At 35.2% G+C, this 15,246-nt stretch overlaps 1 protein-coding gene across 2 annotated transcripts in view; it reads right to left on the reverse strand.

Moving 5' to 3' along the window:
- The window catches only part of PDE4D (phosphodiesterase 4D), a 406,463-nt gene that overhangs the window by 338,225 nt on the left and 52,992 nt on the right, over positions 1-15,246 (reverse strand). Inside the window, exon 1 of one of the 2 annotated variants that reach the window (XM_072359589.1) lies at positions 13,357-13,625. The exons of the other annotated variant lie outside the window; for it this stretch is intronic. Coding sequence (XP_072215690.1) covers positions 13,357-13,625 — 269 coding nt within the window. Of the gene's footprint in view, positions 1-13,356; positions 13,626-15,246 lie in introns of those variants that run through there. 2 annotated transcript variants of the gene reach the window in all.

A 15,246-nucleotide genomic window follows, 5' to 3' on the forward strand; every position in this document is an offset into this window, starting at 1 on the left:
CCTACACTTTTTGAAAGCAGGTACTTTTCTACTCTACCTGTTCCTTCTGTCAGTCAGACACAACTGACCTTTGAACTTCATAGCCAAGGTTAGTGTGGCATGTGCCTGAACTGAGAAGTCCAATGAATCTGTAATTGTCATTCTCAACCACACTAATGTTTCCTTTTTTTTTTTTTAGTGCAGATCAGTGGATAGACATTACACTGATATCTTTTATTGTTTAAAATGTTAAAATGTTTAAAACAAGGACAGTGTTGTCAGAGTTCTACAATATACAGCCTGTTCATACCATTAAAGAATACAAACAGATATTTAGAATTTAGAAGTTGAGAAGTATTTTCTTGATCTGTAAGCAATGATAGCATTTCACAATTGGAAACAACTGGAAAACACACTAACAACACTGTTCTGAGACAAATAGTATCATATTTTATTTCAAGTATTTAGAAACTAGGACAGTAGAGAATAAACAATGCTGATGAATCCACAGACTGGCAATTGATGGGAGAGATATGTTTAAAATTCCAAGATGCTGGGATCCAGTCCTATACTGTACCCACAAGGCCATCTGTCCCTCTTCTTGAATTTGTTTACTAGTTTCAGTAACCAAAAAGACTTACTTATTTTCGTTATGTTTGTGTTGCTTTTTAAAAATATTTTTTTTTTTTTTTCATGCATGTATTTCTCTTTGTACTGAGAAGCTTATTTTTGGAGTTACATGATTGTTGCACACAACAATTACTCAATTTTTCCCCCAGCAGAAGCAAAATAGATGCATAATTGGAGCTTATGTTTTAGACTTGCACTGTAACCTCACCAGTATGCATCACAGGAGATTATACAAAAGGGACAGAATATCCTTTATTTTTTTCCTGGTGGTCTCCTCAGTATATTATTTGTTTATTCAAGAAACTGGATCTCTAATGTGAATATTACACATTACAATTTGCCACAAAAAAAATCTTAATAGTACTTGAAGATCATGTTTTTCTACATTGCTCAAGTCACTTGAATTTACTTCCTCCTCCAAGCCATTTAATTAGCATACAATTAAAACCAATGTGTAAGGAATGAATTTATATTTGGAGCAGTGAATCACAAGCTATCAGTCCAAACATCGTTGTATTTTCTTTCTAAAGAGAAGACAGACCATTATTTTGCAGAGATAAACAAGGAAATTAATTATAAAGAAAATAAAAAATCTTGTACTAGTTCCCTTTTTCTTTTGCGTTTAAGCTGCTAAAAACTTTTATAAACATTTATTGATTGTACTGAAGTGATAGTATACTTCCCTCTAACTAAACAAGACTGTTTCACCCAAATCCTTGCTCAAGTCAGCAACTGCCTATGGCAGCGGTGATGACTGTATCCAGTTACACAGTAGCCAAGGGCTAACAAGCAAAAGGGTATAGTATGCAATATGACTATGAGTCAGTCATCTTACCCCACATGTATCAAACAGCTCAGAGCCCTTTGAGCTCTCCCAAGCAGCAGTGGGCTGCATGCCAGCAACTTGCCTTGAGCAGGGACATCTCAAGGTTGAGACAGACTTTCAGTAAGTGATTAATAGCCAGCAGAAACTTTGCAAACTCTATTAAGTTGCACCTTGGATAGATTGTGTATGTAATCTGCTGCACATAAACTTAAATCAGAGACTAACTTTGGATCCAGCTGCGTCCAGACTCCCCTGAGAAGTGATTTAGAAAGCAAAGGGGTTCACTCTGAAACTCATGATTCAATGAAAGTGTCTCCTTGACAACTTTATCCATGCTGTCCTCTACACAGTAAATAATAAAGTGTACCAAATGTACAAGAGAATAAATATTGAGTTTATGCTTCTACCAGTATTTGTATTGGTCACTAAGTATATGTGGATGCTTCACTTATTTTAATGCTGAGACCACAGAAAGAGTTACAAGATGCTTTTGCTAAAGAAAGTTTGTTTTAGGTATCTGAAACTAGAGTTGCACTTAGATCTGTTTTGTGTCTGGTCTACTAGCTGACACCTGCTTATATTAAGAAGCCAGAGCAAGAAACAGGGACCAAGTAGCCTCTTATAATCTCAAACTTTATAGACAACACATTCATACTAACTCCATCAGACTGAAATAAGGAACCAATGCTAGAAAACAAACAAACAAACAAACAAAAAACAACAAAAACAGTGAAAAATATTCACTGCATTATCCTCTAAACTTGTGGCAAATAAATAAAAAATGAACAAATAAAGGATTAGTAGTATGAATTAAGCTTGAAGAAAATGTCAGAGATTCATCACATATTTAAAGTATTCTGAATATTAATAACAAGGCAAACTCACATTAGATCCTATATAAATAGGAGATGATCTGAAAAATAAGAGTCTAGAAATTATGCACTTGAGACTATCAATTTATTGGATGAACTAGATGCCCAACATGTTTGTCCTTACTTTAGGCTGCATACCCATGAAATAAGACAGCACAAAATGTTCTGAATAAAAGAAAATTATGGTTCATCTTTCACTACAGATTTTCTCCCTTGTTCCATTAAAATACATTATTAGTATCTGAATGAGGTTTTCCCTTAACTCACTCAAATAACAGTTTATCTGCATTCAGATAGTCCAAAACCAGCTGACCTGCTAAGTGCTTTCATCTCAAATTGCCTATCTTGAGAGTATTGCTTTTCATGAAGTCTTTACTTATCGTTTGCAAAATTTAATATGTTTAAGTAGACTTTTACTCTGCAAAGCTTCAAAATAAACTGGGTTCTTCTAGTACAAAATTATAGCATGAATGGGATTACTTATATGAAAGTTACCTTTGAGGAATCTATATAGTGAACTAAATCTAGTCAAAGTTCTAAGCATTTTAAAAACAGTTAGATTACATTTTTTAATAACTACTTTGTTTTAGAAATTAAGACTGAATCAAAGAAAGGGTAAATTATTCATTAGTAGCTATGGTATCTTTCTGTTCCATTGCAGAATATGCACCACTCAGTTCTAAAAGAGCCTTAATCTTTAATGGGAATATTCATGATGAAAAATATTCTCTAAGTTCTTATAGAAGCTACACTACACAACACTATTTGCTGATAATGAGTGGATCACCTTTATAATATGAGGTGATTTCCATTTCAAAGTCTTTACTGTTTCTTTTCTGTCTAATTTCACCTTGAATAATTGAAGGATAATCTTGTATTAACAGAAGAACATGAGTAGAACCATGGATTGAACAGTTTCAGCTCATAACACAAGCATATGTATATAAAAAAATAAATCAAGTTCTACAGTCTTCATGTTTTTACCTGGCCTGATCTTCTATACACATTTTAACAATTATGTTTCATTGTGTATGTTAGAATGGTTTATGACACTTTTTGTAAGGCTAATTTGAACACTAATAAATTTCTTGCATTTACTCTTAACTGTAGATGGTCTTCACACATGGAACACACAAGTAGCAGCTTGTAGAAAGCCACAAGACAAAAACATTTTTCCTGTTTTTTAAGATACACCTAGAAGTGAATTTGGAATTCATCGTGGCACATAGTCTGCAGAATTGATAGCTCTGAAAATACGTAGAGTGAGATATTTTCCTCTATGTCCTGAGCTGAGACTTTCCACAGTTCTCCCTTAATGTCACCCAGTAAAACAGGCCTGACAACAGAAAAGGAGCAACTCCAGCTCAGCATAGCAGTGCAGTGCTGAGGTTGTTCAGCGTGGAGAAGAAAAGACGTGATAGTTGCCTCTCAGTATTCAAAAGGGGGCTATAAGAAAGAAGACAATGCATTCTTTAATAGGGTCCGTTGTGATAGGAAAAGTGGAAATATTTTCAGGCTAAATGAGGGGAGATTTAGCCTGGAATAAGTAAGAAGTTTTGTGGTTGTTTTTTTGTTGTTGTTGTTTGTTTGTTTGTTTGGGTTTTTTTGTTTGTTTGTTTGTTTGTTTTTCCACAGTGAGGGTAATGAGGCACTGGAAATGGCTGCCTAGAGAGGTGGTGGATGCTCCATCCTTGGAGTCATTCAAGGATGAGGCTGGACCAGGCTCTGAGCAATCTGGTGTAGCTGTAGGTGTCCTTGTTCATTGCAGAGGAGTTGCACTAGGTGACCTTTTGGGGTCCCTTCCAACTCAAACAGTTTTATGATTCTATGGTATTTTCAACTGATATTCTGGGGACTGGAGGAGCTGTGAAATCCTGATGATCACAGGGATTCTGGAAGAATCATTAATAAATTTCTGACTTTACTAATTTTCCTGGGAAAAATAAAAGACAGCAGAATATCACCATGATGAAGAGACTGCAGTGTTTTATTAAGGTCTGTCAAGATAACACTACAAATGTCAAAAGGAAAAAGTTTCCTGACTTGAGCAAAAAGCCAGAAAATAGATAAGCATGAAATTTCAATAACACAAAAGGAACAAGTGGAAAATAATTTACATATAAGACCTCAGGGTATTGTGTGTTGTTAAAAAAAAAAGGATGGGGGGGGGGGGGGGGGGGGGGGGGAGAAAAACAACAAACATGACAGAGTTGCCTTAAAGAGGAATAGTACTGACAGCAGAATCTACTTTCTCCATTGCCACCTATCAGAAAAGAATAGATGATACTGTGTTTTATAACTCATCACTCAGTGACATGACTCTTCCTGCTGAAAGTCTTGATGTGAGGAGTAACAGTGCATTGCTTTCTTTCAGTAACTCCTTGTGGGGAAGGGTGGAACACTAAAGAACTTCAGACTAAACATCTGAGGCAGAGCAATTCAACATTTTCCAATACTTCAATAGTATATTCCCAAAACACCCTTTCTGTTTTTCACACACATAATTTTTTTCTTGTGAGATGGATTTTGCACACTGAAAGATGCACTCCAATCTTGAACTCACTATGATTCAATCCTAGTGTTACTTCTTATATTGCTAACAATAATAAGGCAGAATTTAACTTTTCTAATAACTAATTCATTGGTTACATTTATGCAAATCAACACATTTCAATGTTGTTGCTATTGGCAAGTCACTGTTGAAGAAGAGACAAAAGCCTGGTGTTGTCACGAGTGCTTCTACAATAGTGCCACCAAACATTAAAAATTACTCCATGGCTATGGTCGCAAGTAGGCCTTTTACATGTGTTTCATACAGGTGCTGAATACATGCAACACAAGAGGACCATATGTAAGGTTTCAAGCATGTGACAGTCACATGAAAAATGTAACATTTAAGTACGTAATTGTTCTCAAAGAATTACTTTGTCAATGGAGCATCTAACCTGTTATTTTCTAAAATAAGTGACAGGCTTTTGGAAAAACAATAAATTTTCAAATATTTATTCTGCGGTAAATTATTTTTTTAGGAGAAAGAATTCATTGTAAATGCAGTTCTTAGGCTTTTTAATTAATATGTTTTGTGATCTTCTCAGATTTCCACATTTAATTACATGGTTTAGACTGTTTCCCATGGTACATGCTTTTATACAATTCATTATTTTTCTTTTTTATTATGTAATGCACTACACGCTATGTTTGAAATTAACACCTCTCTAGAATTAAATCTCAGTGACATACTTTTGAAATTACAGCAAGTAAAAAGGGTTCTTATAGCTGCACAGCAAGACTTTGGCAAAACTGGAAGTACAATAGCTAGCTTCTCTGACTCAGTGAACTATTCCATCTCTAGAGAAACAACATATGTTACTGATGATTGCATGTGTTCTATAATGCAAGATTATACTTATGGTAACAATAAGAGAAATTATTTGAACATAACTGGAAAATGCATATCAGAAACGCCTACACACATACCTCATATTTACAAACATTTCACTCATCTACAGTGTTTGGCTTTGTGCTTTGTTTTGTTTTGTTTTTCAAATTAACAAGGCAATACCATTAAGTGAGAACTCCAAGAAGAAATTCACATCTTGAAAAACACTATCAAACTTTTTGGACAAACCAGCTAGTCTGGCTTATAGAACTATGATATCTAACTGTAAATCACATTCTTACATGTTATTACAAATTAAAAGTATTCCAAAGTTTACTTGAACAATCTATCGCCCATAAAAAACATAGTCTACAATAAATCAACCTCACTGTCAGAACATGCTTAAGGGGCATCTGTCACAATAAAATACTACTTGATTAGCTCTGCCTGCCTTAATAAGAGTATTTCCTCAGTGTTGACAAATTTGGTCCACTGAAGAATATAAACAAGTTATATATTAGCTGTACATATTATTGCTAAGAAATTTAATGCAGAGACTAGGCAAGGAGAAGTTGATGAAATTACTGGGTGCAAGATTTCCTTACGCATATTTCCTCCCCAGCTTTCCTGTGGACTTTCTTTCAAGAACTAGAAGGTTGCTATAAGAATTCCCCAGAGCTTTCTCTATGCTGAAGAGCCCCAGCTCTTTCAGCCTGTCCCTTCAAGGAAGGTGCTCAAGCTCTCTGATCCTCTTCGTAGACCTCCTCTGGACTGGCTCCAACAACTCCACGTCTTTGTCATGTTGGGGGCTTCAGAACTGGATGCAATACTCCAGGTGGTGACTCATGAGAGAAGAGAAGAGGGTCAGAATCACCTCTCTTGACCTGATGGTCATGCTCCTCTTTATGCAAACCAGGATACAGTTGGTCTTCTGCACTGCTAGAGCAGCTGCTGGCTCATGTTGAGTCTTTCATCAGCTAACATCCCGAAATCCTTCTCCTTAGGGCTTCTTTCAAGCCATTCATCACTCACCTTTTATTTGAGCTTGGGATTGCCCTATCTATGTGTGCTAACTGCACCACTCAGCTTAGTGTTATCTACAAACTTGCTGAGGGCACATGTGATACCACTATGTCATCTATTGAGAAGACAAATAACAGCGGTCCCAGAACCAATCCCTGAGGAACACCACTCGTCACTGGTCTCCACTTGAACACTGAGCCACTGACTGTAAATCTCTGAGTATGACCACTCAGTCAATTCCTTATCCAGCAATTGGTCCATCCATCAAATCTTTTTTTCCCCAACTTGGTGATTGGAATGCTGTGCAGGACAGTATCAAATGCTTTGCATAAGCCCAGGTAAATTACATCAGTTGGTCTTCCTTTATCCACTAATGCTGTAACTTTACTCCATAATGAAAGGGCACCAAGCCTGTAAGGCATGGTGAGGCTATATAACCTGAATTCGTGTAACCTTCTCTTTTTAATACTCATGTTTTAGTTTACCATTCAAGAGGATGATATTTGATTACGTTTTGTCGCATCTGTAACCTGACAAAACACTGCCTTGGATCTCAGCAGTACCTGTATCTCATTAAAGCAGAAAAATATACTGCAATCTAGAAAGTCTGAAATAATCTTTCATAAAAATTTTCTTCTTCTACTCTACCCTGTTCTCTAGAACATGAATGTCTAACCTTTTGGCTTGCATGAGCTGCAGTGAGTGAAGAGAAATTGTCTTAGGCCACACAAATATTAACTGTATTATATATTTCATGTAAGTATCAAAATTGTATTTATATTTTTAATAAAACATAAGAAGACCAGAATAAAAAAAAAGCATGAAATTAACAGGTTGGACAGGTATGCTATAGAACTTTTCATCTGTTAATGTAGAGTATACATACTGCTTATGTATTTTATGTTCATACTTCCATACATTACAAGCCTTACTGTTGTGACTGTAGTTATAAATCTATTCTGCTTTGATAGGTCTTCCTTTTGTAAATTAATCTATTTTCCTGAAAAGCTCTCAGTAATGAAAGAGAGAAAAACACAAATAGGTTTTAAAAGTCTTTGAATAAAATGCATCTTAAAATTTGGAAATCTGTGTGTTCACTCTGGTATAACTTTAGTGTAGCTTAGAACAGTTTCAGCAACATTACACTGAATCCAGTAGTGCAGAACCACATCAAGTTTGGTAGATTGCAGAAAAGAAACATTTATATACTTATAATCAACATTTGAATTTTTATTGCATTTTGAAAAGATATTGTGAAATAGAAATAAAGACATGAGTTAATCAATATTCTCTTGCCAGTTACATTCCTGAAACTTAAAATGGCACACCCTACCCGTATCTATCTAAACTATTTCTAAGGCATCTATCGTTTTCATATCTGAGTGCCAAAGTCAATGTGAAAATATTTACTATGGGTGGGGACAAAGACCTACTAAATTCAGATGAAAGCACTGTCTGTAAATGGGTACATACTTGTATTCTTACTGACAATTACCATATTAAATGTTTAGGTTTAGGTTTAAGGGTACATATGCAAATATGTATTTTAAAAAAATATAATGAGCAAAACCATTAAAATCTCAAATATCAAAAGTTACTAAAAGAGTCTATGGGAGATATGGAAGGGACAGTGATATCAAAGGGATGACAGGAATGAAACTATGAATAACAACAACACTACATAAAATTAAAAAAAATGTCATTTATCACTACTTGCTGTATTTGAATTCATGCACAAAAATAAATGTTACGGAGAGAAAATATTCTGTCCAAAATAATATCTAATGGAGAGGAAAAAAAAACAAAACAAAACCATGAACATGTCATGACTTCCTGTTTTTTATTTTATTAGATACTATTTAGTTTCTATGTTGCATTAATGTTACTATTTTATTGGAAACATGCTTCTTGATCCTCCTTCCTTCTCTACAGAAAGGAATTTTTCATGTTGAATAAATCTGACTTCCCACAAGTTACCAAAGCTGCAGGACTGAATATCTAAACATCCTTCCACAGACCTTTGGACACGTCACACACATAGGCTGTTCTCACAGCTGGGGAATTCTCAGACCTCCCTCCATGGAACCAAAAGACTCCTCTGCTCACAAATCCCATTGCACATTATTGCACCATAATTATGCTTTTGTCAAACTGCACTGGGGAGTTAGTGGCTGAGAAAGGGCATAGGAAGAGACAGACAAGGCAGTGCAGAACCTGATATTGCCAAGTGTATACTGGAGGGGTTCATTTATCTTCTCTGTGTCTGGTTGTTACAAGTACTGCTACATCATTACTCTAAACAGGCCTCAAAGTATCATGATTACTTTTCAGTAGTTCAGTATAACGCAGATTTCTGAGGAAACTGAGTTGCTTTTGGCTAAAGTACATTTGAATTCCTGTCCAAAAGGCTTTAAAACACTTGTTTCTTTCCAGTTTTTATGGTTGCTTCCTCCAGACTGACACTGTCTACAGACTGACAGTGGTACAGATGATACAGATGGTACAGTTACCAATGAGTTAATGGTTTGATTTTACAGTTCTAGGCTGTAACACTTCAAAATAGAAGGTTATTCAGAAATCAATCCATGAAAATGAAGATCAAGCAACTCTACTGCTTAAACTTGTTCTTAATGCAGTCTTTTCACCCCCATAAGAACATAAAATCAGTAATTTGGAAGTTAATCTTCCAAATGTTAGAATGAATTCTGAGTTACAATTGAGGAAGGATAAAGTCTTAGGCTATCAACCAGAAATGAACACCAAGTTGACAGAACTATTAGCAAATTTCCCATTACAATCCTGTAAGCAAAGTGAAGTAATCACTTTTCTGAATATAGTGCATGGATACTTCACAGTTTCCCTAAAAAACCTCATGGTTTAACCTGGAGAGTTAAAAAACACTCACAAAAACTACTACATGTTTTCCTGAACACTATTTCAGAAAGTACAGACACAAATGACCCTGAACATTTCTTAAACACTCCTACAGTGTCACTCAAGACATAGCTTTTAGAACAGAGAGTAGCTTAACTTTTCAGGAAGGATGAGCCATGAAGCTTCTTACAGAAATATCAAAGGCTTACATTCTCCATTAATCTTTTTTAATCACATGTAGTGATTAGAAATGTAAATAACTGCCTTCCCCATAATACACAATCCCCCCATTGTATTAATGGGACACATGTTAATATTGCATCTTATAAGTAGGTACCTTATCATAAAACAAGAAAGCATTTTGAAAGTTCACAACCAGGTCATTCATTTGATCTGATCTTATGCAAACTGATATTCCTGATGCAGTCATATGTCATCATTAACATTTTACTCAACAAAACTATAAGCCACATAATACAGTAAATGCATCTTGGTGTCAACAATTTTATAGTCTTAGCCATTACAGGGAAAGAGTTATGGGCCTTCTGAAAGAAAGGAGAACTAAATTGTCAGAAGAATCTAGCCTGCTCTAACTTCCTGAATGGAAATCAGGCAGTTTGTGGGTACCTAAGTCCACTGGACCTGCAGTGACAGTACAGTATTTGGCATCACCACAAAACATGGCAATACCTCTTGCATTTTACACTTAATTCTTATGTTCAGAATTGTGTGTGTGCATGTTTATATGCATACTTATATATACATCATATATATACAGTGTGCCTCCGGTGGCGCAGCGGTAGAATTCCCGTTTGCAACACCAGGGGGCCCGGGTTCGAATCCCCCCTGTGGAGCAGGGGGTAGAAGTGCTGCTCTGCTACACAGAGGGCTCGAATCCCGGGAGTTGGACTCGATGATCTCTAAGGTCCCTTCCAACTCGCACAATACTATGATACTATGATACTATGATGATCATAAGAAAACAGAAGAAAACATATTCCAAAATTAAAGGCATTTTGTAAATGCAGAAAGGTCTGGAATATGACACAAATGGCATTCCATTTTATTGGTGGCTTAACATTGATTTTTAAGAGAATTAGAGCACTTATAGAAAAGATCAGACTATAGAGGTAAAGTTGTATGTCCTGAAACCAGAACAGATTCCCCATAACATAATATTTGGGAGTAAGCTTTGGATTTAGAGCACCATTATTTTTTTACTTTTATTTTTTCCCAGCAACTGACTAAATAAGATTATTTGAATATGAAATTTCAAATACTATATCTCCTATTTAGCCAAAGTATTCTAAAACTGTGTGTGTGTGTGTGTCACAGCTATCTCAGTTTTCTAACTAATCAACTGAAGACCAACTTGCAATGGGCTGAACAGAATGTAGCAACAAGTAAGATTAGAAAGCACACAATAGTACTTCTGCTTTCCTTTTCAGGTCTGTAAGTCTGACAACACATGCAAGTTCTCAGGTTATTCTCTGTTTGGTTTATTACTTCCCTACTTTCTTGCTAAACAAAACCTGTTTCTAAGATGATCCAGTCTTACAAATGGTTTAGAAATATGTATGAAATGTTTAACACGAGTATTTTAAGAGGTTAGTATTTGGAGAAAAAACAAACATTTCCTGCAGTCAACATCATGTTAAAAGAGGCACTATATCCAAATTCAAAACTTTCCAAAACTCATTATAGGAAGTGCATTTAAACAAAATTCCACATTTAATACTGTGAAAGCCTCTGCCCTTTCATATTGCCCAAACCTGTTTGTTCACTTCATTACTGTCACCTTTCATATATTTCCTTTCTGTTTTCTCTGAACTGTTCACAATAACTGTCATAACACATAACCACACATGATACATTTCCTTAGTGATTTTTTTGAAAGGCATACTTATTGTCAGTTTGCGAAGTAAAATAGCTCTGCCTGAATTTGTTTTCTCATCATTTTGTTTGTTTGGTTTTTGTTTCAGTCCTGCATGTTCTCATCTCTTGCTGTTTTATGAGAAGCAACATTTAGAAATCTTCAGTATTGTTGGTGGTTACATTTAATTATTAAGGGAAAATGCAGTCTCATAACATCATTCAGTTTTCTCTTTTCATACATGTAGTGTCTGATCAAGCATGCTGCTTTTAAAACATTCATTCTTCCCTCCTATTCAAGGGTTCTACTATCAGAGGAGAATTTGTTACTCTAAGCCAGGTTCTGTAATTGCAAGCTGAAAAAAAAGGCAGTAATTGTTTTGGGATTTTTTGCTATTACATTTAAATGTACCATATACTAAGCTTGTTTGTATGTGGTTATTTTTTATATTTGACTGATTTTGTCTGTGGTATGTATCCACACTTAACCATCTACACATCTCTCTCAAGTAACCTTTACTGCTTATTACACTGTATATATTCATTTTTTAATCAGTGATTAAGGTTAATATTATAACATCATTTTTCCCTCATTTGTGCTTGTTACTATATTTTATTGTACATTAACAAAATACATTTTAGCCACAAAAACATCCATTGTAAAGATGTAGAATACATACTTATCATGTATCTGTGTTGTAGATTTAATATCAGACAAATGAAAATAAATTCTAATAACACATGTCTGTGTACTGCTCATAATGTGTGACTTTGAATATACTTCAGTGCCCTCCACTTTATATTGCATATTTAAAAAATACTGGGGATCAAATCTGACAAGAAAAAAATAAATAAATAAAACAGGACACATTAAGATGTTAGGAACATTAAAGTAAATAGGCAAGTGTTATTGAATTACAATAACCTGGTATATATCATTTGCAAATAAAATAAAATAAAATAAAATAAAATAAAATAAAATAAAATAAAATAAAATAAAATAAAATAAAATAATAAGTAATGAAATTATGTTGCTGTTTTGCAGAAGATGGATGCAAAAAAATGAAGTGTCATTATTACTATTTTTTAATATATATTTGATTACAAAGATATGGCAAAAATGAGTTACAAAAAAAAAAAAACAAAACAAAACCAAAACAACAACAACAACAACAACAACAACAAAAAACGTACTACAAGGTTTTCCCTTTCTGTCTTCCTGCTGTTTATCCTAGCAACTGTTTTAATAAAAAGTACTACTTCATATACATTTTTTTCCCACCCATCTCTATCAAGTGCTTCTTAACTTGAACTTCGCTGAGATAAATCATGTTATTCTGCTTTTCAGTTTAGAGGTGAGTGAAGAAGAAGGGGGGAGGGGGCATACAATGGCTATAAATACATAAAATGTATTAAAAACAAAAAACAACAACAAAAAAAAAAACCAACTTCCTTATCATTCTCACCTAAACAGCACAGAGCCAGATAAGACCTTGTCTTTCTTAAGACTCATTTTTTTTTTTCCCTGGGAAAAGGGGAAGAAGGGAATTATCATTTAAAAAAAAAAATAAATAATAACAACAGTTAAAAATATATATAAAAAATAAAAAACACGAAGGAAACAAGAGGTACCTTTGAAAAAGCAAATAAATGTGGTTTTGGTTTTTTTTTGGTTTTTGGGTTTGTTTTTTTTTTTTAGTTTATATTTGTTATCTAACTCGCTGTTTTATACTTCAGATATGAAATGAACCTGAGTCATGAATTAGAACTATTAAACTGTCTCTTTGAGTCAGAACAATTCATACCTAGGTCAAGCAAACACAAGCCCTGATACCAGTGAGAGAAATGCTCTATGCAGACAAGTTAACCTGACATCTTGTAACGACCTGCTCAGTGCTTACCAGGTATGTGCCACAGTGAAACGCCGCTGCTTTGGTATGTTGCTGTTCAAAAGCATCCTGCGTAAAAGCCTGGGAGAGTTTCGAGGAGAAATAACTGGAGATAAGCGAGGAGAAGCAGACGAAGATTTCTTAGATGTCCCAGACTTTTCATATTGCAACAGGTTTTCCCTCAGGGTCTTCACAAGGTCTTCATTTAACCATGGATTTTGACAATGTGAATTATCCACCTCAGGAACAGCCAGGGTGTCCGGGCTTGTCTGCTGAGCCATTCCTCCCAAGTAAGCTTGCCACCAAGGTCTGCTACAGCCCTATAATGGTTTGACTGCTTAACAAAATCTCCCTTACAAATTACCTCCAAAAAACAGTGCAGAGCTCCAGGCTCTTGCTCAGCCTATGCTGCTCTCAACATGGTGTTGCTGCCCTCAGCCTCTCTCTGCAGATTATGATCTGCAAAGAAAAAAGTGAACTAACTCCTCCACAGAAACCTATTAAATATTACCACTCCTCTCACAGTCCTCTTGCCAAAGATCACTTATTAGCTATCATAGCGAGTGCACACAGCCTTTTGTCAGAGCTATAAAGCTGCCTGTTAAACTATTGGAACTAATGCGCTGCAGCTGCTTGAGTAGCTTCTTGTTATGTACATAAAAAAGCACTGGAGGAGGGCTTAAGCATCAGATGCGTGCTCATTTGTTTGGTTATTCTTTCCATTTGCTTGTTCCTGAACCTTCAGGGAGGTCTGAAAGGGGATATCCTCTTTTATGGGTTTTGTTGATGTTGTTTTCCCCATTATCTACACTATTTGTCATTCCCTACTACGAATGAAGATTATAAACTTTTACCAGAAACTAACTAGTAAATACTAAAACAATGTAAAAGTGTTCCAGTTCTGCCTCCTCTTCCCTATCCCCACCCCAACAACAGCAGTTTTATGGCAACCACTTCTCTAATGGGTTTAGGAAAGGTTAATGCTTCCTTACATTTTCCAGAAGTAAAAAACAGGCATGATGTTAAAAGCTGCAAATAAACCAAATCCAGACTATGAGATGCTCGTATTGGTGTAATGAGGGGTTCTTAATTCAGAGTATCATTATCACTACTTGAACTATGAAAGTTACTTCTTTACTGTTTGCTGTTGGTGAGGAAACTGTCTAATGTTATGAAAAGGGAACCTCTGAAATATATAAAGCAGAAGTACTTGCATTTATTTCATCAACACATACTGCTATTAAATTTAATTCAAAAATATTTTAATTGAATTATACAAAGAAGATATTAGTGCAGTTTGTTTTAATCCTAGAGAACCTTTTTCAGTCAGTCCTTAGAGATGAGGTTGCTGTTTCTTGTTAAGACTTATTTTTAATTAAATTAAATCACTCCAGCTATTCTGAAGGAGGAAATTTTTATTAATGTGTTCGGTTTTTGTTGATGACTGATGGCAAAGACCTGTAATAACCAGTGGAAGGCTAATATTTACTTAAGCTTGCTGCATTCATTTTTAAAGTGACAACAATAACATTTCAGTTATAAACATACTTCCTCTTCATTCTAAAGGAAAGTCATCACCTCTTTATGAACGATTTCTTTTTAACATCAGAGCATTGGTTACACATTATTTTTGTTAGTAATATATATTTTTCTTTCCCTTTATCTTACATTCCTGCTTTCATCTATGAAATTCATTTTAGAAGCATACAGTATCCAGGTTTTCAATGGGGCGAAGTTTGTTTAAACACAATTATATTGCCACATGTGAAAGGCAGACACTGTTAACAACATTAACTTCAGCATAGGAAGTTCCGCACGAATGTGCGCAAGAACTTCTTTATGGTGAGGGTGACGGAGCACTGGAACAGGCTGCCCAGGGGGGTGGTGGAGTCTCCTTATCTG

Source organism: Excalfactoria chinensis, chromosome Z, assembly GCF_039878825.1.
Source record: "Excalfactoria chinensis isolate bCotChi1 chromosome Z, bCotChi1.hap2, whole genome shotgun sequence".
NCBI classification, from domain to species: Eukaryota; Metazoa; Chordata; class Aves; order Galliformes; family Phasianidae; genus Excalfactoria; species Excalfactoria chinensis.